The following is a 27340-nucleotide window of genomic DNA, read 5'->3' as shown; positions in this document are numbered from 1 at the left end:
CATACGTTTCTTTGCCACCAGCATGCCCATTGTAATTATCTGTTTTTGTGAAAAGGAAAAAGATTTGATTGATGCAAATGATCCAAGTATAGCCAGTGTACCATCAAGTGGTACTTTTTTCCTAAATTGGTTTGAAAACCACGTAAGAATTTGGCTCCAAAAAGCTTTCAAGACAGGTCAATGCCAAAATAGATGTGCAAGGGAACCTTCACCGATATTACTTGTATCACATAAGTGGGACACAGAATTATAGATCCGGTTAAGTTTAAGTTTAGAAAAATGTGATCTGTGAATGACTTTAAACTGGATTAATTTATATCTGGCGTTTATTGAGCCTTTCTGAATATTGGTAAAAAAGTTTGACCATTGGTCCTCAGACAGAGGAACGCCGAGGTCTTCAGCCCATGTACTCCTAATTCAATCAGAGTCAACTGGGATTGTAAAGCACTTGACAAACTGAGATATCAGATGTTTAAAATCTGCTTTCCGAATTATATCAAAGTAAGTATGACTTAGTGGCTTCAGCGGAAAGTCTAAAAAGTTTCATTGAACAAAAGGCATGCGTCCTCTTTGCACTGACATGGAGGCATGCATGTAAATGTGTCTTTTTGTTTGCAACTTTGTGTTGTGTTTGTGCGTGAGTTAAACCCCCAGTGTCACCGTGATATTATTTCATTTTAGGTTGCTGTGCCTCAGAGGTGTGTTGCATGGTTATTGAGGGCAGGGAATGGCCACTGGGGTTTCTAGCTAATGCAGTTTTAGGACCCAAATATAGCTGCACAGACATACGTTTGATAGAAGATTCTGAATCCCCTATACATGTCTTTGAACACTGCAGGTCTCGGTGTGTGTTTGTGGGTGTGCATGTGTGCATTTGGGTACAGGTAAGATGAAAGAGAGGGAATGAGATGAGGATTGTGTCCGTGTACAAATAACAGCCAGACTATTTCTCCTGTCTGCACAATATAGTGTGCAGTGTTCTCAAATGGAGCTTAAGTCCTGGCTGTGCATACACTTTGGCCAACTAGGGCAATGTGTGAAAACAACCTTTCTGCAATGAAAAGCACATTAAGGGCTGCAGGTATGTGGCCGTGGCAGATCAGAGAGGTTACACTGATCTTTGCAAGTCCTAGCATACATATTCATCAGCATCCTTCCCACAGGGCTCTTTGTGTTTCACAGCATAGTTGATTGCTGGGAAGCATTACCAACACATATTCTGAGTCCAACCTGGAAAAGAGCCAACATGAACGTGGTAAAATACATCGAGTCTTGCATTTAACATACGAATCCCAATTATAGAAATTGGACTGCTAGAAATATTCAACCATAACATCTAGATCATCCTTGAGAAGACAAAGGAGGAATTTCAAAGTCTGCATATGTAACATTGATTTTACATTGGAAAAGTTCAGAGAATATAACATTTTAGTTTGGGTTTATGAAGCGGGTAATTATAAATGCATCTTTCAAAGCTACACTGTTAAAAAAACATCCTAAAACAATGGTAATATTCCGGCAGCTGGGGCGCCAAAATACGACCGTAAAATAACAGAAAATAACTGTTCCATAAAAATACGGTTATTTTCAATAATGAAAATAGAGTTTGTTGCGCTAATTTGACATGGGATTCTGCCTTTTCCAAGTGCTTTTAGACATTAAATTAGGAACATTTTTACGCGATCAAACAATGAAATTACCTATAAACAAGGTCACTGAATGTGGAAATATGAATCATAATACGTAAATGTACAGAAATATACAGTTAGCAGTTGGTTTAAATAATAATTGATTGCATGCCCTGGGACAGACTGACAGAGGCGAGGTTGCCATATCGCTCCATCGGCCCCTTTGGCTATCACTAGTAGGCGGTAGGTGAAGAGTCTTGACCACGGACACAACGACGGCGAGTGTCCGAGCCGGGGCGCGAACCGCCAATCTTCTGATCACATGGCGAACTGCCAACTCTTGAGCCATGAACGGCCTAACTAGCAACGATAATAATACTTATGTGATGTAACACAAGCTTATAGGGATCATGTTATATACTTTTCCATAGCATTACATTTGAATTCAACAGTTCAATCTTTCAAATAACGGACAGATATTTGTGAAATCATGATACATTTGTGAATGTATTTTAACAATCTAAATATGCATATGTACAGACAGATACATTTAATAATCATGACAATTATGTTGTATTACATTACAGTGATTTAACGTTAATTTACATTCAAAATGTGAAGTTAAAGTCTATTTACGTAACTTTAATGATATTCTGGAAGAACAGAGCATTACTGTAAAATGCACAGTAAAATGCCTTCATATTAGAGTTTTTTCCTACGGTCGCAGCGTTACCCACAACCTTGTTGTTAGTTCACATTCATTGGCCAATGCTTAGCGTCATGTTATTTATATTAATTGCAATTCCTACCTCTACATTTCTTTTTTCAAAATATAAAATTAGCACAGCGTGTCCGTGCAATGTTTTACATTGTGGCATGCAGAGAAATCTTAACAAAGTAGCTCACAGAGAGAGATTGAGCTTGTTATTTAACCCCAAGCTGGTAGGGGGAGCTCCTTATTAAAACACTTGCCGGTGCTACAATGTGCCTCAAGGTTCAACAACAGCACAACAGAAGTCACTCATGGTACAGCACTCTCTCTACAAAACAACAACTGTCAGTGACTCTGCACCACGGCGTAAACACAACATTCAAGATAACAGTTAAAAGTAACGTAACCATAAACAGTAGAACAAGAACATCTAAACAGCAGCACATGTCCCAAGGCATGATGGGAGACATTTCTGGATGTATTTTTACGATCTAAATATGCATATGTACAACAAAATATATTTAACAAACAAGTAAATTGTGTTTTATTACATTTACAGTGATGTTATGTTATTTTACATTTGACGTGTCAGATCACAGTCTACTTATGTAAATGTAATGATATTCTAGAAAAACAGTACACAACTGTAAAATACACAGTAAAATCATTTGACATTACTATTTTTTGGAACAGTGTAGACTCTTCAGTCCACTTTGGTAGTGATGAAATTCATAAATCTTCCTTATGTAGCTGTATCTATAGTTGTACTGACAAATATGAGGAGATTAAAGGGAATGGCATTATTTCATTTGAGGATAAATTATGTTACTGCACTTGGACTCTGCACCTGGTTAGCTCCTGCCTTCCAGATAATGTGTAGTACGTGTATTGTTTTCACATGGTATTTGAATCCAGTGCAGAAACCACTGACAGTGCACACTTTTCTGAAGAGGGGTTTGTTATGCTGCCAGAGTGTAAATACATTTCTGTCAGGAAACAGTCTAAGTAGCATTGCTATTCCATATGCATTAATTCATATTTGGAGGTATGGCTCTGTTCTGGGACTCCCCAGCTGTTCTATTTGCATTTGTAGAAAGATTAAGTATGGGAGAGCACACACCTCCTCCCCTTCCATTTATGGACATGGAAAGCAGGAGGCAAAGATAGATTAAAGACACTGAGCATGAAGGTGGAAGTGGGATTGCAAAGGGGCTTGCCTGTATGCAGGTTGATGAGGCTTAAATAGCATTAATCATTTTATATTTACCATATCAGCTAATGTTGGCTGGCACTGACATCAGCTGATCTGCGGGGATTGCTGGCTGAGCTCAACTCTGCAGCTTGCCAGAACTAATGTTATGCTCAATTGATTGTTTATAACCGAATAAATTCCAGCCCTTAAGAGGGTCCAAAACAGATTTCTTTTATGAAAACTTCAAGAACCACATTTTACTTTAAGACTCACATTCAGTTTTACTATGCATATCTAAACAGTAATGTGTATGACATGTTCAAAAAGGTAGAAGAAGCCTGGCTGTCTAGGAGGTAGTAAAAAACCCTCGGAAAGCTTTGGGAAATGGTCTGAAGCAATGTGCAGAGTAGACAGTTTAAAAATGTTCAAAGTAAATAGAGACGACTGGCTTGTGTGCATTTGCATTGTAATTACGAGTGTAACGCAACATATATTTAAGTGTTTTTCTCTGTCATTCCCTGTTTGTGTGTTGCAGCTGCTGTCAGACAGCCAGATCAACATGGTGAAGGTAGTGAACTCGGTTAGTGATGCTCTTAATGCCATGCAGAAGGAGAATGTGGGTCTGAAGGCACGTGTCAAGGCTGACTTACAAAGGGCACCAGTCAGAGGTGCCCGCTTCAAGGGCTGCTCCAACGGTAAGAGAAATGAAGCATGGTTGGACTTTATGTATCTGTCCTGTGGGCTTGGATTCTTATACACTCAACAAAAATATAAACGCAACACCTTTGTTACTGCTCCCATTCCCCATGGGATGGACGTAGAGACCTAAAATTCATTCCAGATACACAATATAACCATCCCTCCCAAACAGTGGTCACAAATCAGTCCAAATGTGTGGTAGTGGGCACATCTGCCATATTGAGATAATCCATCCCACCTCACAGGTGTGCCACATCAGGATGCTGATCTGACATCATGAGTAGTGCACAGGTGTACCTCAGACTGCCCACAACAAAAGGCCACCCTGGAATGTGCAGTTTTTTGCGCTATTGGGGGTCTGGGGACCCAGAACCGGTCAGTATCTGGTGTGACCACCATTTGCCTCATGCAGTGCAACACATCGTCGCATGGAGTCTATCAGATTGTCAATTGTGGCCTGTGGAATGTTGGTCCACTCCACTTCAATGGCTGTGCGAGGTTGTTGGATATTCGTGGGAACTGGTACACGCTGTCGTATACGCCGGTCAAGCACATCCCGAACATGCTCAATGGGTGACATGTCCGGTGAGTATGCTGGCCATGCAAGAACTGGGACATTCTCAGCTGCCATCTGCCCTGAACAATGTGAACCATGATTCATCCGTGAAGCGCACACCTCTCCAACGTGCCAGACGCCATCGAATGTGAGCATTTGCCCACACAAGTCTGTTACGGCGACGAGCTGGAGTCAGGTCAAGACCCCGATGAGGACGACGGGCATGCAGTTGAGCGTCCCTGAGACGGTTTCTGACAGTTTGTGCAGAAATTGTTTGGTTGTGCAAACCAATTGTTCCAGCAGCTGTCTGGGTGGCTGGTCTCAGACGATCTTGGAGGTGAACCTGCTGGATGTGGAGGTCCTGGGCTGGTGTGGTTACACGAGGTCTGTGGTTGTGAGGCCAGTTGGATGTGCTGCCATATTCTCTGAAACGCCTGTGGAGAAGGCTTATGGTTGAGAAATGAACATTCAATGCACGGGCGACAGATCTGGTTGACATTCCTGCTGTCAGCATGCCAATTGCACGCTCCCTCATTGCTTGTGGCATCTGTGGCATTTTGCTGTGAGACAAAACTGCACATTCCAGGGTGGCCTTTTGTTGTGGGCAGTCTGAGGTACACCTGTGCACTACTCATGATGTCAGATCAGCATCCTGATGTGGCACACCTGTGAGGTGGGATGGATTATCTCAATATGGCAGATGTGCCCACTACCACACATTTGGACTGATTTGTGACCACTGTTTGGGAGGGATGGTTATATTGTGTATCTGGAATGAATTTTAGGTCTCTACGTCCATCCCATGGGGAATGGGAGCAGTAACAAAGGTGTTGCGTTTATATTTTTGTTGAGTGTATGTAAGGTTTTCTTTTTCTTATATTCTGTTTTTACCTTTTTCTCTGTATATGTAATGTATACATCGACACATTTGACCTTTTCAAACTCTATTCTGCTCCCCGTCACGATCAGTCCTTCTCTTCTTCCATCTCCACCATTCATCAAAATTTTATTCCACAGACGTGCGTCTACCATCGGTCTTCCCACATATTTATTCAATCCAGCATCTCCTCGTGATATCAATATGTTTCTCTGAGCTACATCTCATCCACCTCATCCACATTATCCACTGGCCTTGGTAGAGATGTGGATTTTTTTTTCTCGCTCTCAGCATGAGAGATGACTTGCATGGCCACCGGGCTGTGTTGCTGAAAGGCAGAGAAGGGCCTGAGGCATCATCCCATTGGAAGGCTTTCAACCAGGCATAGTACACCCAGTGGCATCCCCCTGTTGGATTTGCGCTGTCTTAGGTAGCCAAGGTCACAGATTGAAAGCTGCCCGTGTATAGCGGGTACGATGCCAGGATAAAAGAGCAACCATTTGTGTCTTAGAGGTACAATTTGAGAAGGTGCAGGTGTTTACATAAATCTGTAGACATAAAGAAGTAGGCATCGTCTAGGAATTGCATAACAAAGGGATATTTTGAAGTTCAAGTTTTGCTTATGCTCTAGAATGCTTTATAAAAAAGTCATGACTAATATTTAGTATATTTATTATATACTTTAATATTAATATATTGCAGGCTTGTAACATCATCAACCTAACTGTTGCAGCTGAGTAAGTTCTCCTTGATGCTGATGATGGGTTTCTAAATTAAATCCAAGTACCATATTTATTTATTTTTACAAATATAACATATATACTGTTATATTTTAGGTAAGTGGGTCAACGATGTTCAGAATTTTTATATTTAATGTATCGCATTTTACAAATGTATCTATAATACATTTAATATAAATACTAATACTTAACAGTTATAATCAATTTGATCTGGAATCCATTTAAGCGTCACTGTTAATTGGAAAGCAGGTCTTTAGGTTGAATAACACTATTGGAAACATTATATATTCTTTAAAATTTAATCTGTGACAAAATTCATAGTCAAAACTCAGAAACTCACAGTCAACTCAAGGTTCAGTTCAGAGGACGCCGCGCTAAGGCTCTGTCCATGGCGCCGAAGGTTTTAACCAGTGTGCCAGTATATTGTTTCATGATGATGGCAAGAGTTGTCATCCAACAATATGTAATACACTTCAGTTTGGCTTTAATCTACTGTCTCCTGGCTATATATTAATGGCAACAACATCCGAGACAAAAACATTAAATTCCCCTATTCAGTCAGGAGATCATTAGTCAATTTATGAGCCGCATTGTCATAGTCCTGTGTCTCCCACCGAGCCGGCATCTCCACCCCTGGGAGGGGCCTCAGTGTTCTGCTGATTGCTCGCACCTGTGGGTAATGAAGCCGGGGACTCATAAGGCCAGCACACTCAACCTCTCTTCGCCAGATTCTCAGCTAACCCTACCACGCACCAAGTTGCCAGACACAAATCTCCGCCAAAGAGCTCCAATCCGGACGCTGGACCTCCTGACAGTCCCACGGGCTGTTCACCCGACTCACCTGCCTGCCTCCCTGCCTCAACGCCAGTAATTTCGGACCACTCACCTGGCCCACTCACCCCTTCATGCCACTACAGACCACCCACGGCAAGTACGCAGTACTAAGGAAGATTCAGAACGAATAGCTTGCCCGTATCTCTCCCGAACCATACCTGAACGTCTGTACTCTATTTACAGTGACTCTGACCCTTGCCCTGGACCCAGTTTGACTCTCCCTCCAGCCCAATCCCCGGAACAGCTGTTTCCACAGACCAACAACCAGATTGCTTTCTTAGCCCAGGCTGCTTAAAACCCTTTTGGTTTAATTGTGGCATTTAGCACTTGTTAAAGTCACATCCCAGTTTTCCTGATTGTGAACACTTACTGAGAAAACAAAAGTTGTCACTGAAACTACTTACGAGCATTTGAGTCCTTTCCCTTTTGAGGCGGCCTCGGCCGTGACACGCATAGATTTCCCCCCACTCAGTTTGAAGGAAAAATACTTTCAAACTCTAAAGAGTCAAAGAGAGAGAGTCAAAATAAGACCCACAAGGTGCTATTTATTCGATAACTTCCATCATATTAAATTGTACATGTATTTGCGTTACTGTGATTATGCCTGTTCAAATTAAGGAGTCATCATGTACAAGGTATATGTTTTTCCTAATTCCGTTTCTGGTTTACATCCAGTACGGGGTTGTAGTGATGATTACATCAGCCCTGTTGTGCCTGCTGGAGTAGCTCGCAGGCTGCTGCCTCTCTCCAGTTTTCTTACGGTGGAGCCTAAAAACAGGTGTTGAGTTCAGTCAAATATTTGTCACGCGTTATCGCTCATTATTAATAGTTTTCCACATGAGTAATTTCACCACTTTGCATAAAATTTACCAATGCAAGATTTTTTTTTTTTTTTTTTTTGCTAAAAGAAAAGTTTAAAGCCAATTTAAAATGTGCATACATTTTTATGTTGGAAAAAAACATTTTGTGTTTTGGGACTCACATGCTTTTTGGAAGAAAGAAGAATACAGTCTGCAGATATGCTTCATGCCTGAATGTACTATTCTTTGTCCCACTGATATAAGGGAATACAGGAGAATTATTTAATTTGTTTATTACTCCTGTTTACTTCATCTATCATTTAGGATGAGCGTTCCAGAAAAATTCTGGTGTGTGTATTTCCAACAAATCCATTCTTACAATCTTTCCCATAACATAATATATGTTAGATCCTGTTAAAAAAAGCAGCAGCTTGTCTTAAAATTGGAATAATAGCGTACCATAACGCATAACTGTCATTGCCTGTAAGGGTGTAGGCAATGACAGTTTGACATCAAAGCATCTTAAAGCACAAAACGTCTGTTATAGTCTACCTCTTTTTAATAGCGCCAAGGTATAGAGTATAAATGCAGAGTAAAGATAATTAAAATACATGCTTAGAAATCCCATAGCACTGGTTTAGTTCACAGGTTGAGCAGGCAGCCATATGCTGGGAAGCTAAACTGTAGAATCTCGGGTTTAACTTTTTTCTTTTTAACTAAAGAAAAAAGGCAGATACCTTACACAGCCATTACTTCAGTGTCTCAATGACATTAAGACTTGGATGTCTGTTAACTTTTTTAAATTCAGTGATAAAAAGACAGAGGTGATGGTTTTTGGTAGCCCCACTGAGACCCCCAATGTGTATGTAGATTCCCTGGCCCAGTATGTTAAGCCAACTGTCACAAACCTGGGGGTCAAAGTGGACTGTGATCTGAAGTTTGATGGTAAAATCTAGCTTCTTTCACCTCAGGCAGCTGGGAAAAATAAAGCCACGGCAGCACTTTGAGACAGTGATCCACGCCTTTGTTAGCACTCGGCTGGATTACTGTAATGCATTTTATATTGGGGTCAGCGCTTCACATATTAGTCATCTACAGAGGGTGCAAAATGCCGCAGCTCGTCTTTTAACTGGCACTCGAAAGTTTGAGCACATTTCCCCTGTTTTAGCTTCATTTCACTGGCTGCCCATTTCTTTTAGGATTCATTTTAAAATTCTTTTATTTACTTTTAAAGCCCTCCATGGCCTAGCCCCATCGTATCTCTCTGAGCTGCTACAGCCTTATACACCCACCCGCTCTCTCAGGTCAGCTGATCAGCTGCTCCTGAATGTACCCAGGACTGGGCGTAAACTTAGAGGAGATCGTGCTTTTGCTGTAGCAGCTCCAAAACTGTGGAACGAGCTTCCTTTAGAGATTAGACAGGTCAGTTCTTTATCTGTTTTTAAGTCACTCTTGAAAACCCACCTTTGACACCACGTGAGATGTTGGTTTTTATTTTTATTTCAGTTGTTTTTAGGTGATTCGATCCTGTTTTATCTTGTTTTTGTTTTAATATAGGGCTGTTTTAATTTTATGTTTTATGTGTTTTATTTATTTATTTGCTGTTTTCTGTTATTCTATTGTTTTAAATTATTTTCTGTACAGCACTTTGTTCCTGTGCTGGGTATTTTAAAGTGCTTTATAAATAAAATTGGATTGGATTGGATTAATGCTGACATGGAGCCTTGTGTTGCGTTTCTTTCCCCACCCACTCACCCATCATCTCTCTCTACCTGCTTTCCTGTCTGTAACTGCACTGTCTAATAATGGCAAAATCAAAAATAATTAAAAATAAAACCGCCTGCCCTATATTAAGAATTTTACAGGAGTGGAAAGACCTAAAAGAACGTCTGTCTGTTATTTGCTTTTTAATTTATTGCGATGTGAAATTTTTGTGTATTTTTCAAGTTAAAAACACACACTCACACATAGTGCTTCACAGAAACCTGTTTTAATGGTGCTTAACTTGTAGCTATACAAATGTCAAGAGTAGAAAAGGCATTCATGCTAACTGATCGACCAGCTTCAGGGTTCAGCACCCTGGACAGAGCTTCACATACTGAACCGACTAGATTCTTTGAAAGGATGTTTAAGCTTGAGGCTCCATTTTTCCGTGCTTTTTATGTCACTTTAAACAGGCATTAGTCTTTTTTTTTCCTTTTAAATCTGTGCCTATTTGGTGACAAGGAAGAAAATGAAAGAAAAGAAAAACCTCTTTGTATGTGACCTCTTTCAGATGGTGGCACATCTTGGTATTTGATGCAGTATAGTATTTTATTCACACCGAGGAAGTTTTTCAGCCTACGCTGTCATCTAAATATGTAATATGGTGAACCGTAGTCTCAAATTAATGTACATACTGATACTGCAGTTGATGAGCGCGGCATCTTTCACCAACTTAATACCAGTAGTCATCGCACTGCAGCAGAAATGATCTACAGTTGCTAATTTCAGACTTGCTGTGCATAATTTGAAAGCATGACATATTAGGAACTTTATTAATTAAGACTGGTGTTAAGCATTTTTCTAAATGTCACTCTACAGAGGCAGACTCCATGCTCTGCAGACTAATCATCTAGAGCAGTGTGCAAGACGACTTCTGATATTTTTACAAACAGGACAAATTTTCAAAAGAAAAAAAAAAGTGCAGGATTTTAATAGTGGGAAGTTGAAATTTAGTGAAACTTTAGTTCCTAGTTCTTTTCTGTTAACAAACAATAAAACCGCATCTTTAAAAGTTACTAACTTATTAAATTTTGGTTGGTAGAAGATGGTCCAGGTGGTTATTGTAGAGTGGTAACTGATGTGTGCAAGTCTTTGTAGAGACAAAACATTGTGTAGTGTATTTACCAAGATTATTTGCTTCACTCCTGCTTCTGCTTCACTCAGTGTTTAGTTTTGTTTTCACTTGCTGTTTACTTTCACCTCCACTTACTGTTTGGTTTAGCATCATAATCTCCAGAGGGGTGTGCTGTGAAGAAAGTTCGACATTACCAAGGATATCTTTTCTTTATCCTGGCTTCACTAACCCTAATATATTTTATCAGGCTAAGCAGTTACACACAGGCAGTTATCAAGCCCTTGTTTGTCAGTCCAAAAATGGAGCTCATTCAAATGAAAGAGGTAGTCTTGGCAGCATATAACAGTCCCAAACTACAATACTACAATATGACAATAAAACAAAGCAGTGTATTAACAGTGCTGTGTGAACGTTCATGTGCATTTAGCACTTTAGTCCTTAAGAATGGAAAAAGCACTGCTATATTAATAAAGTCTTACATGTTAGTAGCAAGGAAAGCCAGCCAAATTGCAGGCTGTGTAAGTTAATAGACTTATCAGTACTGCAGCTCCATTATTAAGACACAGGGGAATCTGACAGATTACAATTATGTATTCCATTAAATTAATGTTTAGATGTATGTAAGACAGTTGTAACATTATTCTTTCAGCTACAGCCCCAGTGGTGTTTAAAGGTCTGAGAGCAAGTGAAAAAAAATTAATAAAATAAAACATAATTTAAACATAAGCTTAGACTGCCTTCCAGTTTGGCATAAGTTGAAATAGGTATTGAAATGGGATCATATGATAAGGCTCAAAGAACAACAAAAATGTTTGAAAATTACTAACAGCAACCAGAGAAAAAGCAGGGTAAAGTTGGTGGTCAGAATCTGTATTTCTTACTGATTTCCCAAGACTGAGCTCTTATATGCAGTTTAGGTCTGCAACATAAATGTTGCCTGATACAAATCCTGCTTCATAGCACAGGTCTCTGCTGAAGTTTCACAAGATCACAATGTTTACATTTGGAAAAATTGAGAATACACATAAATTATGACGTTAAAACCATTTAACTTTGGCATTTATTACAATTTTATTGTTAGGAATACAATAATTATTCATTAAAGTTGCATTAACTGTAAATTTACCATCTAATAATAATGGTTATCATAAAAGTAATGCTAGCCACGCTACGTGCGTATTGCTAAGTCATACACAAAAGAAGGAGCCAGAAATTCAGGTCTGAAATGTTTGGAATTAGTTTTTTTGTATAGAAGCTGCAGAACAAATTAGATTACTTATTGTCAATTAATTATTAATTTTTAAACTGGTGTCATTAAAAATTTGTTGTTGTTTTTTTTCCAAATTTGGGATAAATGCAGTATAGCTTTTCTGATCTTATCCCATAACTTCATTAAAAAGTTTTACAAGAGGTACCAGCACAACAAAAAAAACTCATTTCCAACTGAATCCATCCTTTTATGCAAGCTCACTGCAACATGTTAAAAAGCAAAGAGAAATGCAGAGGATACAGGATCTTTTTGAGCAAGGAGGTAATTAAAAAAAAAAAAAAGACATGATTGCTCTTCGCTTTTTAACATGTTGCAGATATGTTCATGGTAGGCTCCTGTTTCTCTCTTATTATTTGATCTATTTCTTGAAGAGGAAGAGGGACGCACATGTGACCGGTCATTACTGAAGCTCACCCTGACTCCATCTGCTTATTCCACATTCCTCCTAGTAATAATGTATTCAGCCTCTCTTCCAAGCTGCATCCAGCTCCACCTGCTTTGCTCCTGCACCTGTGCTCCCAGAAATTTCAAAAGTAGAGTTTGGCACAATGCTGTGAACCAGTAGGCTTCAAAATAGCTAAATGGTATGTTTACATGTGCTTATAGACTATAAATATGCTCTACATTAAGCTTGTGAAATCCTGAAATGCAGTTTGATGCTGGGTTTTACTGCTTTTAACCCCTAGAGTTACTGTCAAGATAAAGTACATCAAAGCTGCCGGTGGTAAATCAGTGTTTCTTCTTTTTTGGATTGTTTTGGGGTTTGTTTGGGTTTTTTTTTCCTGTGTGTGGAGCAAAAACATCTAAACTAGGATAGACAGCAAAACAGCACCACAGAGCATCAAAAAATGATTTTTTTCCCACCTAACCACCCATACTCGTTAACTACATTGATTATTTTTATTATTACTAGCATTAGTAACTCTTGTGGTGGTTAAGTCCAACTCCAAAAATTTGGATTTACATACTAAATGTTAAAACCAGATACTATAAAAGTTGTGTGTGCACATATTTTATGTTAGATTTAATAGATTTACATGCAGTCTTTAGGCAAAAAGTGATCTTTGACTGGCTGTGTGCCCATATGTAAGTTCTCATGTTGAAAAGCAACAGAAAAGCATATGTAGTACATGTACTAGACAGACCTGTTGAACCACATTTTAACGCAAATATTCATATAACCAATCATATAACAGCAACTCAGTGCATTTAGGCATGTAGATATGGTGAAGACAAACTGCTGAAATTCAAACTGAGTACATCTTTTTGTACATCTTTTCCATATGGGTGTGAATGTTTTAATAATTCATGTCAGTACTGTTTGCTCTATATTCCCAAAAGAACATATTAGATTTTCAAAGATATATGAATGCAAAACTGACAGCACTGAAGTCCGTCCCTGCATGCAGCAGGGTTTCTGATCAAACCGCTCTATTAGTCCTGCTCTGCAGCTCTCAGCGAGCTCGACTTGCTGTATTGTTACACGTCTCTACTGCATTAGACGCCAATGTTGTTTCAAATCCATGGCTGGGAATATTCCCCCAACAACTGAACCAACTGGAAGCTTACATTTATGGAAAAACTATAGTGGTTACTTTGCCGCTAAAATAGATTCAGAAACCAGAAAGTCGATATATTGTACATGTTATAGGCAATGGTACATTTTAACATTATAGGTAATGTTTCTAAAAGATCTGTAGAGATCTGGGCGACATTATGTTTTAAAGTTGATGAAGTAGATTTTTTTAAAATCCTTATAGTAATAATCAACAACCACATGATCACCTAAGCAACTCAGAACCCTGCAAATGAAGCAAATTTGTGCCTACAAAGTACAGAAATGCTATAAAAGACATTCCAAAAAGTTTTTAAGAAATGATTGAAACAAATTCTTTGATTGAAACAAAACAAAGAAATAGTGGGCAGGAAATGCAAAGCAAAGACTCCTTAATGACTGCAAAAAACCTGCAGGAAGGTTTAGCTGACACAGGAGAAGTGCTACACCATTTCATTGTGCAATTTCAGTGCATTGACAAGGTTTACATGGATGAGTCACTAGATAAAAGAAAAAAACCTACAGTCTCATCGCAGATGTCTGAAGTATGAAAATCGTCATCTCAATAAGCCGTACATGCTGTTGATAAAAAGGTTCTTTGCCCACAATCATCAAATATATTTAGAGAAATGTTCTTCTTTGGTGTTTTGTAGCAGACCTTCAGGACTAATTGAAAAATGTATTCTGATAAATCTAAGTATAACAGTGCAAATATTAAATTAAGAAACAGAGATTGAAAGGAGGCTGGCTAATTCAAAACAGGTAGATGATCCAAAACTCACCTCAATATGCTGAAACAACTTCCTGAGCTGAAGCTTTCACAGTAACGCTAAACATCATTAAATGTTTAGCGTTAGTGAGACTGAAACACAGGTTTCAGTCTCATTGCCAGAGGTGTATAAAGTCAAGCACGCGCATGCAAGTCTGCCTTCACAAAAGAGCTTATTGATTTGAAAGCGATACTGAAATTTGATGGCACAGTTGCAACAAGTCATTTGGTGAAATTTGTTCTATACTAGACATTTCTTGATCAACTAAAATTTTAAGTGATGTTATTGCAAACTGAAATCTTTTTTTTTTTTGCCTGTCCCGTTTGGCTCTTTTGCCATCAGAATTGTTGTCTAAAGGCAAAGAAAGATGCCCAACGGATTTACTTTACCAAATGGACCGTCCCAGCCTTGCCGTAATGGTCTATTTGATTCACCTTTTATTGTTTATTTTAGTTTTTATTTTCACTTGCTAGAGATGGGACAGACTTGAATGAGGAAAAGAAAAGGGAGAAAGAAAGAGGGGGAAAAAACAGCAGAGAAGAGGGATGGGGATAAAGGGCAAAAAACAAAAACCAACAAAATAAGCAGACAAAAAATACATAAATCAATCACCTGGATCACCTGTTGAGAAAGAAAAAAGAAAACAAGCATTTAACAAGAGATAAACAACATCATGATGATCTATGGGAATATAACAGTAAATACTAAGTGTTAAACATTATTGTGCAGCACGTAAGATCGACAGCGCACAGTGTGCTTTAAGGTAGGAGCCAAAAAGGGTGTAGTTTGTGTGTGTGAGCACCCGTGTGTGCACCTGTGAGCATGAACACACTTGTTTTTAAAAGGTTCCTTCATGTAATGATCTGCTAGAGGGTGTGGGGAGCCACAGCCCTGTCCTCCAGGGCATGAAGCAGGTATGGAGGAGATCAAAACTCCAGACATCCAGAGGCCCTCAGAACACAAGAGACCAAGGAAGACCAACAGAGGGGCAGCCGCGCCACTGTCCCAGAAAGAGCTGAGGAGAGTCCCAGATGAGGGCTCACTCAGCAGCCGTGGAGCAGAAGCCAGGAGGGGTTGCAGTGACGTGCCCGTGAGCTCCGCCGGCAGCCAGCTGTGCCAGAGTGAACGAGCCCCAGGCCGAGCCAGCTCCCCCGCACCCCCACACTCCGCAACCCGCCAGGGAAAGGGGGCCCAGGCCCATCCGGACCGGGGCCCAGTACAGCAGCGCCGCCTGGCCTCACAGAGCCCGGGACAGCCCACCCAACCCCACCACAGAGAAAACTGCACCCACCCCGTCATCCACTCATGTTCCAGACTACATGAGACAATAGACGCCCAGGCTGAGATCTTCCTCCACCTCTCCTGTATCTCCCCCTCCTGCAGAGTGAGGTCCTGAAGAGAGGAGAGCTCCTGCAAGATGTAACAACCTCCCCCACCAGTCGAAGAGCCCCCCAGGTGGCTCGATGCACCGGCGGCACCCTGCGCAAACTGAAATCTTATAAAAACTACAGAAACTGCTGAGTCCCAAACTCTTCTGGCATTAACATCAGCACAAAACCTGTGCCGGGAGCTTTGTGATGGCTATGGCCGATCTGTAGATGTAATGTGTAGACGTCCCAGTACTTCTTCCCATGTAAGGTGGTTCTGGGTAGATCTGATAAAACTTGTGTGTGAGTATGTGTAAGTGATCTGCAAGTAATGTTCTTATTTATTCCAAAATATGCTTGCATTTTGGAATATCTAATGGGGCATTCCCACGACTCATTAGACTGATAACTTTCTGTGCATGCCACAATTACTGTTTAATTTTCTGCGTTTACTAAATTTAAAAAAAAAAGTAATTGCATTCAATGAAAGGGCCACATATATATCTAATGCAGTGGGGTTGTATTTAAAAAAATAATTAACAGAACATGTAATTTAATGATAGATGCGCAGACATATGCATACAACTATAAGACATCTAAAGTTGTGAATGTAAAGCCTGTGTCACTAAGTCTTGGAGAAAGATTTGAAAACGAGTGATTCCCATTCATTTATTGCTTCCATTGTATGCTTTTGTATTAAATATCTTGCAGCCATAAAGCAGGTCAAGTAAAAGCAGACCTAGAGTGTAAGTGCAATCAATGAAGGTGTTACTTGGAAGGAAATTTTCTCGGCTCTAAGGGATGATTAAGCTGAAAAAGAAATGACTGTGTTAGAGAATTCCTAAATAGCGACTCTTCTATCGAACCTAGACACCCCCAGTTTCCAGTAATGAAAAGAAGTAGGAAATGTTACCATTTATGTGTGACGGTGATGAAAGTTCGGATCTTATTAGCCGAGGCTTACACGGAGAAACTGAAAAGCTTCGGGGAGAGCAAACATTTCCTATCATGTAGGGTTCTGTAAAAAAAAATCTTGTATGGTCTTTTTAAGAAGTCTCCTGGCTGTTTTAAATTCAGGGGTTTGACCCGGTGAAGGCATAATCTATAACACTGTCCTCATCACAGAGTTTCTCTCCTGCTTCCTGGTGAATAGATTTTGTATCCCTTGTGTAAGAAGGGTTTCTCAGTCACAGACAAGGGTGCTACTATTCTGCTCTGCTGTGGCTTACAAGCTCTCTCTGTCACTGTCACGTCTCCTCTTCACTAACTCATCTCGAATTCTGCCCGTTATATACTTCTCTCCAATCTTTCTGCCTCCTTGTCTGTTTTATATCCCTCAAATGTATATACCTCCTCACTAAGATATCCTTCTTTTTCTCTAACTTCCTTTTGATTATTCCTTTCCCAGCTACTTGTATTATCTCGCATCACGGTGCTGTATATCTGCGCTCCACCCTCGTGTCTTCCCAGCTTCATTTAACCTACTTGCTTTTCATATTTTTCCTCCCATAATTTCGTCTTTGACAGACTTACAGTGTGTTTTGTTCCACTTTTGTCATCCATCACCTGCTCGTCGATCTCATCATCAATCTTTTTTTCACAACACTCAAACTGTTCCTTTACAATTCCTGTGTCCGTGTGTCAGTGGCAGTGCCTGGATTTAAATGGAAGGCAAAGCAAGACTCGTGTACAAGTGCATGCTTTGCCTTTGAAATCCATATTAGAGCCAATTTATTTAATGACTCGCTGTTTTTGCATGTCCCCAGGCTCACGTCCCCGTGACTGTGGTGATCTGTATGCCAGTGGACAGAGAGAAGATGGCATCTATTCTGTGTTTCCTATTCACCACCCTTCAGGCTTCCAGGTCTACTGTGACATGACGACAGACGGTGGAGGCTGGACGGTGAGTCAGAGAAAAACACACTTTTGTATCACAGTGAGCACACACCCACACACAGCTTTTAACCCCTGTGTGTCTCTCCCCGAGGGAGCAACATTCACTCTTTTGGTGCGCTAGGGTAGTAATCAAGATGTATTCAGGGAATGCAAGGTACTAGAAGGTCATTTTATTAGGTCTGCTTTTTAAAATCTGCATGTATGAACCGATTACCTAACCCTTGTCTTGAGGGAAGTTTTGCAATATTTTTTTGGACAACGATGGACTTATTAAATGTTGCTGGTTAAATATAAAGTTAACAGTTACTGGACGAAGCAATGTGTGCAATATGTCATGAACACCTTGAGATTTTTTCAAATTTGGGAAAGTCTTTACTTTTAAAAAAACTGATTATAATTTGGTGGTTGAAGCATATATGAATGAAATATGAAATATAAATAAAATATATTTTGTGCCATACAGTACCATGCAAACGTCTTGAGTCACCCCATCCATCCATCCATGTATTTTCCTCTGCTTATCCAATTCAGGGTCGCAGAGGGCTGATGCCTTTCCCAGCTGCCCCCCTTAATTCTTTATGATTTCCTAAGGAGTCGAAATTCCTTCCAATTTTGTTAAAGTGGTCTTGTGCTATAGTTCTCCACACTTTCTGAAGGCCTTTCAAAGTCTTTCTTTGGACATTACCTGCTTTTTAAATTACTCCAGTAATTGTACTTGATCTTTTTGTTGTTGGTGTTAGCTACTTAACACTGATCTAAGAAGCATTTAAGCATAAAAACATCACCTAACTCAAGGGATGAACCGCTCTTGTGCATACACATAACATACAACAGCAAAGAAACTATTTAAATTGTATTGTATCTTTAGGTACTTTTTACTACTGCAAAAACACATAATCTCTTCCCAGTTTATTAGCTGAATCTCCTAAATATGACAAAGGTAACGTAGTTTGACAGGTATAAGATAACATTTTTGCACTAACAAGCTGATTCCCAAAGACCTATTGGCTGAGAAATGTCTTCGCATGATTTACAATGTGTCCTTAAAAAATCTGAAAAGAGTTGGAGACAAAATATGATGTGGCAGTTCTAAAAGAAACTAAGTACAGCAGATGAACAGGATCTCACGATCATGTCCATAAGAAACAGGAGAAAATCCAGCAAAGACCTGAGACATGACTTGATAGAAGCATCGGGCTCTTTGGCTGATCCATCTACTTTTCACTGAAGCCTCATTAGAAATGGTGTCAGTGGAAGGGTGTCAAGAAGCCATTTTTAAGGAAGTAAAACGGGGGGGAAAGGCTGACATATGCCAAATTACACAAGAACTGGACTCAAGATCATTGGTACCATGTTTTATGGAGTGATGGGCAATGGGTGGAATTATGAACACAGAAAAGTCTGATTGGCAATGGCTTCATTTTTCAGCATGACAAGGAAGTCAGAAGAACCCACAATGGAACAATATGAGTCATGGATTGGCCTCGTCAGAGCCCACCCCTCAACATTATTATTAAAATTGGAACAAAAAGGCAGCAAACATCCCTTTAAAAGGCTTTGAAGGTCTTCAAGAAGCCTGGAGAACTGTTCCTGAAGACTACTTAAAGAAAGCTGCCTAAGAGACTTCGCACTCTGTTGGCCTGATATATATATATATATATATATGCTGTATATCAGCGTATATTTGCACAGTACTGTAGCTCAAGAATTTTCACATAGATACATGTCTAAACTCTGGTAAAATTATGAAGTTGTGACATTTTATATCCAAAAGTATTGTCTAATTACTAAAACAGAGGTTTCCTGCTCATGATTTGCTTTTAATTTCAAAAACATAATATTCGTGACTCATAATTTAGGTGACAATATCAAATGAATAAAGCAGAAAAGGAAAGCCAGTATTACAGGGGCAGTCACAGCAGAAGATGATGACACCTTTTGTTTTGTAAATGCTCAATAAAAGTTAAGTAAGTGCTGTCATCATGAGTAGAGATTCAGATACTCTTTTGCTTTGCCCGTGCTGAGATTTCTTGTAGAAAAAATACAAAGAAAGCATATTACAGCATCTGACTTTATGCGTAATTCCATTCGCTGTGCATCAAACTCACCGGAGAAAATGTTTTCATTATAGCTGACAAATTCCTGCACTGATTGTGTGTTTTTCGCTTTGTAATTCTTGCAATCTTGTCTTTGTACAGTAATATTTTGTATTTAATTAAGAAAAAAAAAGAGATATTTTTGTTTCCTAAGAATGTGGTTTTTCTTTGATCAAATACATGTCAGCTGTCTGGCCTTGTTAAAGCAAACATCACGGTTTAAGTGAGACTGTATACTGGATGCACTGCATCTTTGGGGAATGAAAGACAAGCGAGGTGAACAAACATTTACACAGGGATGTTTGAGGTTATATTTGGAAGCGTGGTTTAGATGTATCTCACACAAAACACACACGGAGGCACACGCACACACTCTTACTGGTTAGAGCCATTTATGTCTATTTGTTCTAAAGCATAATGTAGCAGCTGTCAGGAAAGCAGAGCAGTTTTTAATGGAGGACTAAGACTCTGAAACTGAAGCTGCACAATCCAATATTTTGATATATAATAGGTTGTGATACTTGTAAGTAAAACCAAGAGCCCAGTTTTTCAGCTCTGTCCCATGTATTTGAATGGATAGTTAAAAAAAATCTATTCAATGAGCTGTTAAAGAAAAAGATTTCTGCTTCTCGCAAAGTAACATAAGCAGCATTAAAAGTCTTCTACATCCTTTAAGGGAATAATTAAATCTCTCCCATTTATAAAGGTTAGGGTGCAATGCTGCCTTGTTTATTCTTTTTTTTAAATGGATAGTTAAAACTCCTTGAAGGCTTTCCTCCTGAATGTGTGCAGAACTTTCAAAGGTTTAAAGGAGAGCGCACAGTTTCAAACCTCCAAACTACTTTGCTCGCAGTCTGTGGCTGCAATCACAGCTATATTGTCTGCATTTTACGCACTAATTGACTGTTTATACTGGCGGACGTATTATGCCGCTACAGTCATTATGCACATTGTCAAGCTTAATAAGGAAAAGAAGCACAGCAAAGGCAAATGTAGTCTGAAATAGGTATCCTATTATACTGCGTCTGAGTTTGCTTTCCACATCCGCGACAGTGACATAAGCACATATAAAATATCAGCTCAAGTCGCTGTTTAATCGGCATGTCAGTGAATTGTGCGTGCATGTGTGTGCACTTGTAAACCAGTGACTAACTGCGTGAGATAGGCAAGGTCGTACCCTCCTATCATCAAATAAAGCCAGACTGTCAGAGTGACAGAGTGCTTAGCCCAGCATGATGGAATAGAGCTACATACCAGCCTGTCAGTGGATAGCAGCTTGTATGTGTGTGTGTGAGTGGGAGGGTGTATGTGTTCGTGTGTCTGTGCATGAATTACTGTTTGTGCATTAAAGCGAGCATACTTCCACAAAAACAGTTTCTGAACGTGAACGTGCTTTCCTGTCAGAGTTCCCGTCCGTTTTCCGAAAGATGCAGCAGTGTCAAAGTGAGCAGACTTTGGGTATGGTCCTATAAAAGGATTAACAGCTCCGATTGAGGTGATAATATAGCAGTTACTGATCCGGCCTGGTGTGTTGAGCTGATTGTGATAACGCTTGAGCCTCATTAAGAGATCAGTGTGGTGTGATCCAACTGGGGCAGGTAGGGAGAGGAGATGCATGGTGAGTTGAGTGGCTTAGTGCCTGTCTGACGGCTGAGCTTAAATAAGGAATGAGCCATATGCTGCCACCTCATTAGCATACTGACATACTGTAGCACTGTTGCAGAGGCTGCTGCAGACACACTGAAAGATGAGCAGGTTACTCGCAGAAGGGAGGGAACAGAGGAGAGCGAGTGGGACTCGGAGGAGACAAAGAAGGGAGTGGGCTTGATGAAAACATCAGAATCCAAAAGGGAGGAAGAGTGATAACAAGGATGCAGGGATTTAAAAAAAATAATACCATAAGTGAAAAGGAATTAGATCGCTCCCCGTACTTTGAAATGGATAATTCAAATGCAATCAAATGTTTCTGTTCTGCAGTATTTGCAGTGAAAAGGTGACCTTTAGGGAGCCTTGTTAATTGTACAGCTGTCTTACATAGATTTAGATGTCAGTCAGCAGAGCTGTAGCATCAGTCAGTGATGACCTTTAGAAGAATGTGTTTTCAGGGTCTGTTCACTTGTCTGTACCTTAATACAGCAGACAAATATGTTCACCGGATATCACCAATAGCAGTTCCCATAGTTTTAGCATTTGGAGGGCGTTAATGTGTGGGTTCGCCTGGACGATTTCTGTTTCATTGTTCTAATAGCACCCTACAAGATTTGCCTTTAGAAAAAAGGGCAAAAATTAGAGACCACCAGCTGTTTTAAATGGCAGCATGTTCAAAGAAAATGTGTTCCATAATGCCATGCATGACTCATAATCAGACCAAACCAACACAGCCACCCACAAAATCCACTATTTCTAACATCACGAATCTCAGGTTTGCTTCTTTTTAACTTCTTCTGAAACTATACATTAATAATAACACATAGTTAAATTCTAGTGTCTACTTTTTCCATCAAGCTGTCCACACTATGAAGGGTGATTTTTGCAATAATCTGGTTATGAGAATAAAATATTGGTACTGTGTCAAACTACAAATATGCTGTGATAATATTAGGATACACATATAATTAATTATAATTATAATTAATAAAACAATTAGGGTGGAGTTTACTGCAAAACAGAAATGGGAGATAATTAAAATCACAGAGGATAATTACAAGCAAAATTAAAAGCATATTTGAAAATAAGAATGAGACAGTTAAAAATTGAACTAAAATTAAAAGGTTAAAGAGAAAAGATGAATTTTTAATTGAGATTTGAAAACTCTTAGTGAAGCAGTGTTGATCACTCTAGGATATAAGGAATTGCATTAATCCAGCCTGGGTGTGATAAAGGTGTTGACCACCTTTTCAAGGTTTTAAAAGAACAGAAGGGTATGGCTTTAGCTAAGAGTCTTGACTGAGAGAAGCCAGCATTGACGACAGATTTAATCGGCAAATCTAATTTGGGAGCAGAAGTCAAGATTATAACAAGGTTCTTTACATGAAGTTTACAGCATGAAGTTAGAGATCTGAGGGATGGAGTCAAATTTGTGAACTGAGCTGCCTGGCAATGAACAGGGTTAATAAAAAACATATAGGATTTTGGTTTGGTTTTCACTGAGGGTTAGAAAATTCACTGACAGCCAAGTTTTAATCAAGTAACGCCAGTTTTTTTATTTTTTTATTTTGCGCAATAAAAACCAAAGGAAAACAATGCATTACATAGCTAACAAATTTGGGAGCCATTGCAGTTTCAGGAACCGGATGCATTAAAGCTGCGGTCTCGTTACATACAGGAAAATCTCACTTAAAATAAAAAAATAATAAAACAAAAACACACAAGTGTGCAAAAGAAACAGCCAGTTTTTTCTCTGTTGGGTCTTAATGGCTTAATGTAGAAGCCTTTACCTTACAATAGTCCCCCTGGGGTGACTGCAGCTGTGATTTGGCCATTTATAAGTAAAACTGAATTGAATTGAACTAAATTGGCTGCTTGCAAACTGCAGATGCTGTAAAGTAGGTTGTAACGTGGTGAATACTTAGAGAAAGGTTTTTGTTTGTTTGTTTTTTTACTATAATTAAAACATGTAATAACTGGAAAAAAAACAACAGCCTTTTACACAATCAATAAATAAAGAGTTTAGAGGCTGCATGGGAAAAAAATGGCCGTGTACCAGGTTGATTCAGAGACTGAGATAGAAAATTGTAGATAAAGACTAAATGTAGGGTTTTAGTAACTGTCAAGTGAGTAGAGTGGTGGTACCTTTATACGAAAGACAAATCAATAACTAGAATAACATGCTGAGTTTTCTCGACTGTAAGATACTATGCAGAATATGAGTTTCCCGCACTGCAGGGAGTATCCTCTATAGCACGATGACTCATATGTCAAATAGATATAAATGTGTTTTTTCCATTTTTTTTTTAAAGAGAAGACGCTAAACAGGATAAAAATCAATGAGCAGCAGCAAAAAAAGATGTATCAGATCAAATCTGTGTTGATAAATCATAATGATATTGTTAGTCAGAGTTAACATACTAGTTTTGACAGAGGTGCGCATCTTGGATAGGGCTAGTATAGTACACAGTAACCACCATTAGTGTATTTTAGTGCTTGAAGAGAAGAGAAGAGAAGAGAAGAGAAGAGAAGAGAAGAGAAGAGAAGAGAAGAGAAGAGAAGAGAAGAGAAGAGAAGAGAAGAGAAGAGAAGAGAAGAGAAGAGAAGAGAAGAGAAGAGAAGAGAAGAGAAGAGACATTTCATGCAGGTTGATGTGAATGGTTGTCAGAGGAAATTGGTCAGTATTTCCTCACTGCCATAACTCATGCCCCAGAGACTGTTGGACAACAGAGGTAGGAGGGATGATGGCAGATAGGACATAAAAGAAGAAAGCTGTCATTACCTGCTCCCAAAACACACACTCAGCACTCATAAAAATAAGTTATGAAGTGTTCAACTATCTATACAAATAATCAAAGAAACAGAGATGCCTGTACATATATATATATATATATATATGTATATATATATATATATATATATAGCCAGAGTAATCCTTTGGGCAAGCATTGCCATCTGCAAAAGGGTGATTTCAAATGCCATTTAAACACATTCTCACGGCTTAGGGTAATGTCTTCTATTATTACTATTTTATTTGTTAAAAGGAAGGGCCTAAAAATGACCACAGCATAAATAATTAATGAGAGTAGATATATCAAAGTGCTCTGCGGGTCTGCATTATCAAATGGTGCTTTTATCGAAAGCACTGCAATCACTCTCAAATATTCAATTCAGCTAAGAACTGAAATGTAAAAGTTTTTGAGATTGAATGTACGATTGTGTGCATGTTGTATCACTCCTCAGGAGGCTTAGAGTGCCTTTTTGAGCATGTCGGAGGCGACGCTATAGGCTTTTCAGCATCTCTATCTGACTCGCAGGTTCTTCAATATTTCATGCCTGTTAGTTTATTGGTTTGAAAAATAAAGCAAATCCAGGATGGAAGTTTCTCCAGTTGTTTCATATCTCTAAATGATCTGTAAGGCACAGAACTGAAAACCTACGAGTACAATCTCACTTCTGTTTAAAGCATGCATTTTTCTTTTTAATGTTTAGTTTGCACACTCAACAGTCACTCTATCCAAATTCAATTTACTTTTCTCGACAATGAAGCAAACCTCTGTTTTCACCCTAAATATCTGACATAAAGAAATAATATTGTGGTGCTGAGACAGAGCATGAGCTGTCCACTGGACGCATTACAACAGGCAGAGTCAGACATGTCCTTTAGGATATTACTGCCATTAGGCTGGGATGAGTGTTTTTTGGGAATGGGGAAGGTTAGACGGCTGTGGGAGAGATGCTGCACAAACATTTGCTAATTCTACATTTCCTATCTGAGCAAGCACGCGAACAGGACTCTTGATATAGCTGCTGCTACCGTTTAATGGAAAAGCCTCAAGCCTCATCTCGAGCCACTTTTCATTTCTTTCTGTTTTGCTTGGAAACACATAGCAATACATGAAGTAAGGCAGAAACAGAGGTCGTACAGCTTCTTTAAGTAGTCTTCAGAATTTTCAAGGACATTCAAAGCTCTTCTTTGAATGTTGGCTCCATTTTGTTCCAGTCATTGTCGTGATGATCCCACACTGCTTCAGTAATGTTAAGGTCCGGGCTCTGGGGAAGCCAAGACTGCTAGTGTCCCATCGTGTATTTTTCTCTTCAGGTATTTTACAGCATTGGCAGTGTGTTGAAAGCACGAAAAATGAGGTCACTGACAATCAGATGTTTTCCAAATGCTGGATCAAAATCTAATGGTACTTTCATGGGTTCATAATTCAACCAATTTTAACAACGTATCCAACACCACTGAATGTAATGTAGCCTCAATCCATGACAGCCGTCACTGTGTTTTACAGATGGCTGTAGATGCTGTTTCACTTCTCTCCTGACCTCCTCAGTACTTACAGAATTTTCAAATTTGGATCCATCACTCCGTATGACCCGTTGCCACTGATTTTCAGTCTAGTTCTTGTGTAAATTGGCATGTGTGCACCTTTTCTGCCTGTTTCCCCTTCCTTATGAATGGCTTCTTGACAGCCATCCTTGCACTGAGTGAATAGTAGATGAACCAAATGAAGGGCCAGATGTATTTCTCAGGTCCTGTGTCAGGTCTTTGCTGGACTTTCTTAAGAGCATGACTTTCAGATAGTGTTCATTTGCTGTGTTTTTTTTGTTTGTTTGTTTGTTTTTTTGTCTGCCACCTCTTGTTTTGTCCTCTAAGGACACACTGGATGTCATCTTGAGTTATGGCAAGTGTTTAGCTAACAGCTCTTTGGCAATTACCTTGTTGGTGCAAACTGTGCAAGCCTTGGCATTCTTCATAGATATAACTAAAGCGGTGGGAACAAATTATGTGTTATTACAACAGACTAAAACAGTTTCGTTCTTTGTCTTTTTGGCGCAGGTTTCTGTCGTGCAGACACAACAATAGTCCCTCCTTGAGTTAGGTCCATTTTTATGCTGGAATGATTCAGAATTCAGTGTTAAGTGGCTAAATAACAAATTTCAAATGACAAAATAGAAAAACAACTGCTTTGTTTTTTTGTTGGTTTTTTTTTTCTTTTCTTTTTTTTTTAATAAATTTGTTTTTAGCTCTTTGAATGCAAAATATAAAACAACAAGGGCTGGCTTTAGACTTTTGCACAGCACTTTATATAAGTAAAGCTTATACTGGCTTTAATAAATAAATCAGTTTTAGCTTCTTGTATCTTGGCACGCGCCACACCAGTGTGATGCTAAATCCCAAAGTCTTGTACTGCCCTTGATCTTTGTCTACATGCAGACTTTAGAAGAATGTTTACAAGCCCTAGCAGAGATCTACCTGTGTTAACCCGGTTTCTCTTAATCCTTTCACCCCACCCAAAAAAGGGAAAAACAGATTTCTTATTTATATGATGTTTCTGAAATCAGGTTACCCCTGCAAGCCAAGAATAATCTTTTTTACTTAAGCACATGTAAATGCAGAAATATGTGTGTAAGCAGGAGTGAAAAAAAAAAAATAATAAAAAAATGCTTGTGGATTGTGTTTGTCCTTCTGTTCTCATTTGCTGCTGCTGTGTTTGGAGCACATCTGTCTTTCTGATAGGATTATAAAACATTCACCAGCAGATGTTTGCACTCCTCTTTGAAGATAGCAATTGTGCAGACTGTTGTGGATTTATGAGTGCTTTCATCAGACAGTGTTGAATTTGTCACTATATCATCAATATTCTTAACAATGTAATCAAACTGTTAGAAGCTCCTCTACCAGTCTGTTTTGATCCATCTTATGAAAAGGAGCACGGAGCTGCTTTTGGAGCTGATTTTATTAGCATCAAGTCATGTTTTGTGTATTTATTTTATTTATCTTATTTTCCTCCTGTCTACATGTCTATCTTGGCTATTTCCACATTGTGTCTGTTTTCCATAAATGCTGCTTTAAAA

The 27340-nt window shown here is 39.2% G+C and overlaps 1 protein-coding gene across 2 annotated transcripts in view; it reads left to right on the top strand.

Annotated features, from left to right (window-relative positions):
* The window catches only part of fibcd1b (fibrinogen C domain containing 1b), a 120060-nt gene that overhangs the window by 47897 nt on the left and 44823 nt on the right, over positions 1-27340 (top strand). For both annotated transcript variants that reach the window (XM_026173349.1, XM_026173348.1), the window contains 2 exons: positions 4068-4227; positions 17606-17742. In XM_026173349.1, the coding sequence (XP_026029134.1) occupies positions 4068-4227; positions 17606-17742 (297 nt within the window). The remainder of the gene's footprint in view (positions 1-4067; positions 4228-17605; positions 17743-27340) is intronic.

This window comes from Astatotilapia calliptera, chromosome 7, assembly GCF_900246225.1.
Source record: "Astatotilapia calliptera chromosome 7, fAstCal1.2, whole genome shotgun sequence".
Lineage (NCBI taxonomy): Eukaryota > Metazoa > Chordata > Actinopteri > Cichliformes > Cichlidae > Astatotilapia > Astatotilapia calliptera.
Note: the sequence above shows the minus strand (reverse complement) of the source record. Positions and strands in the feature narration are given on the sequence as shown.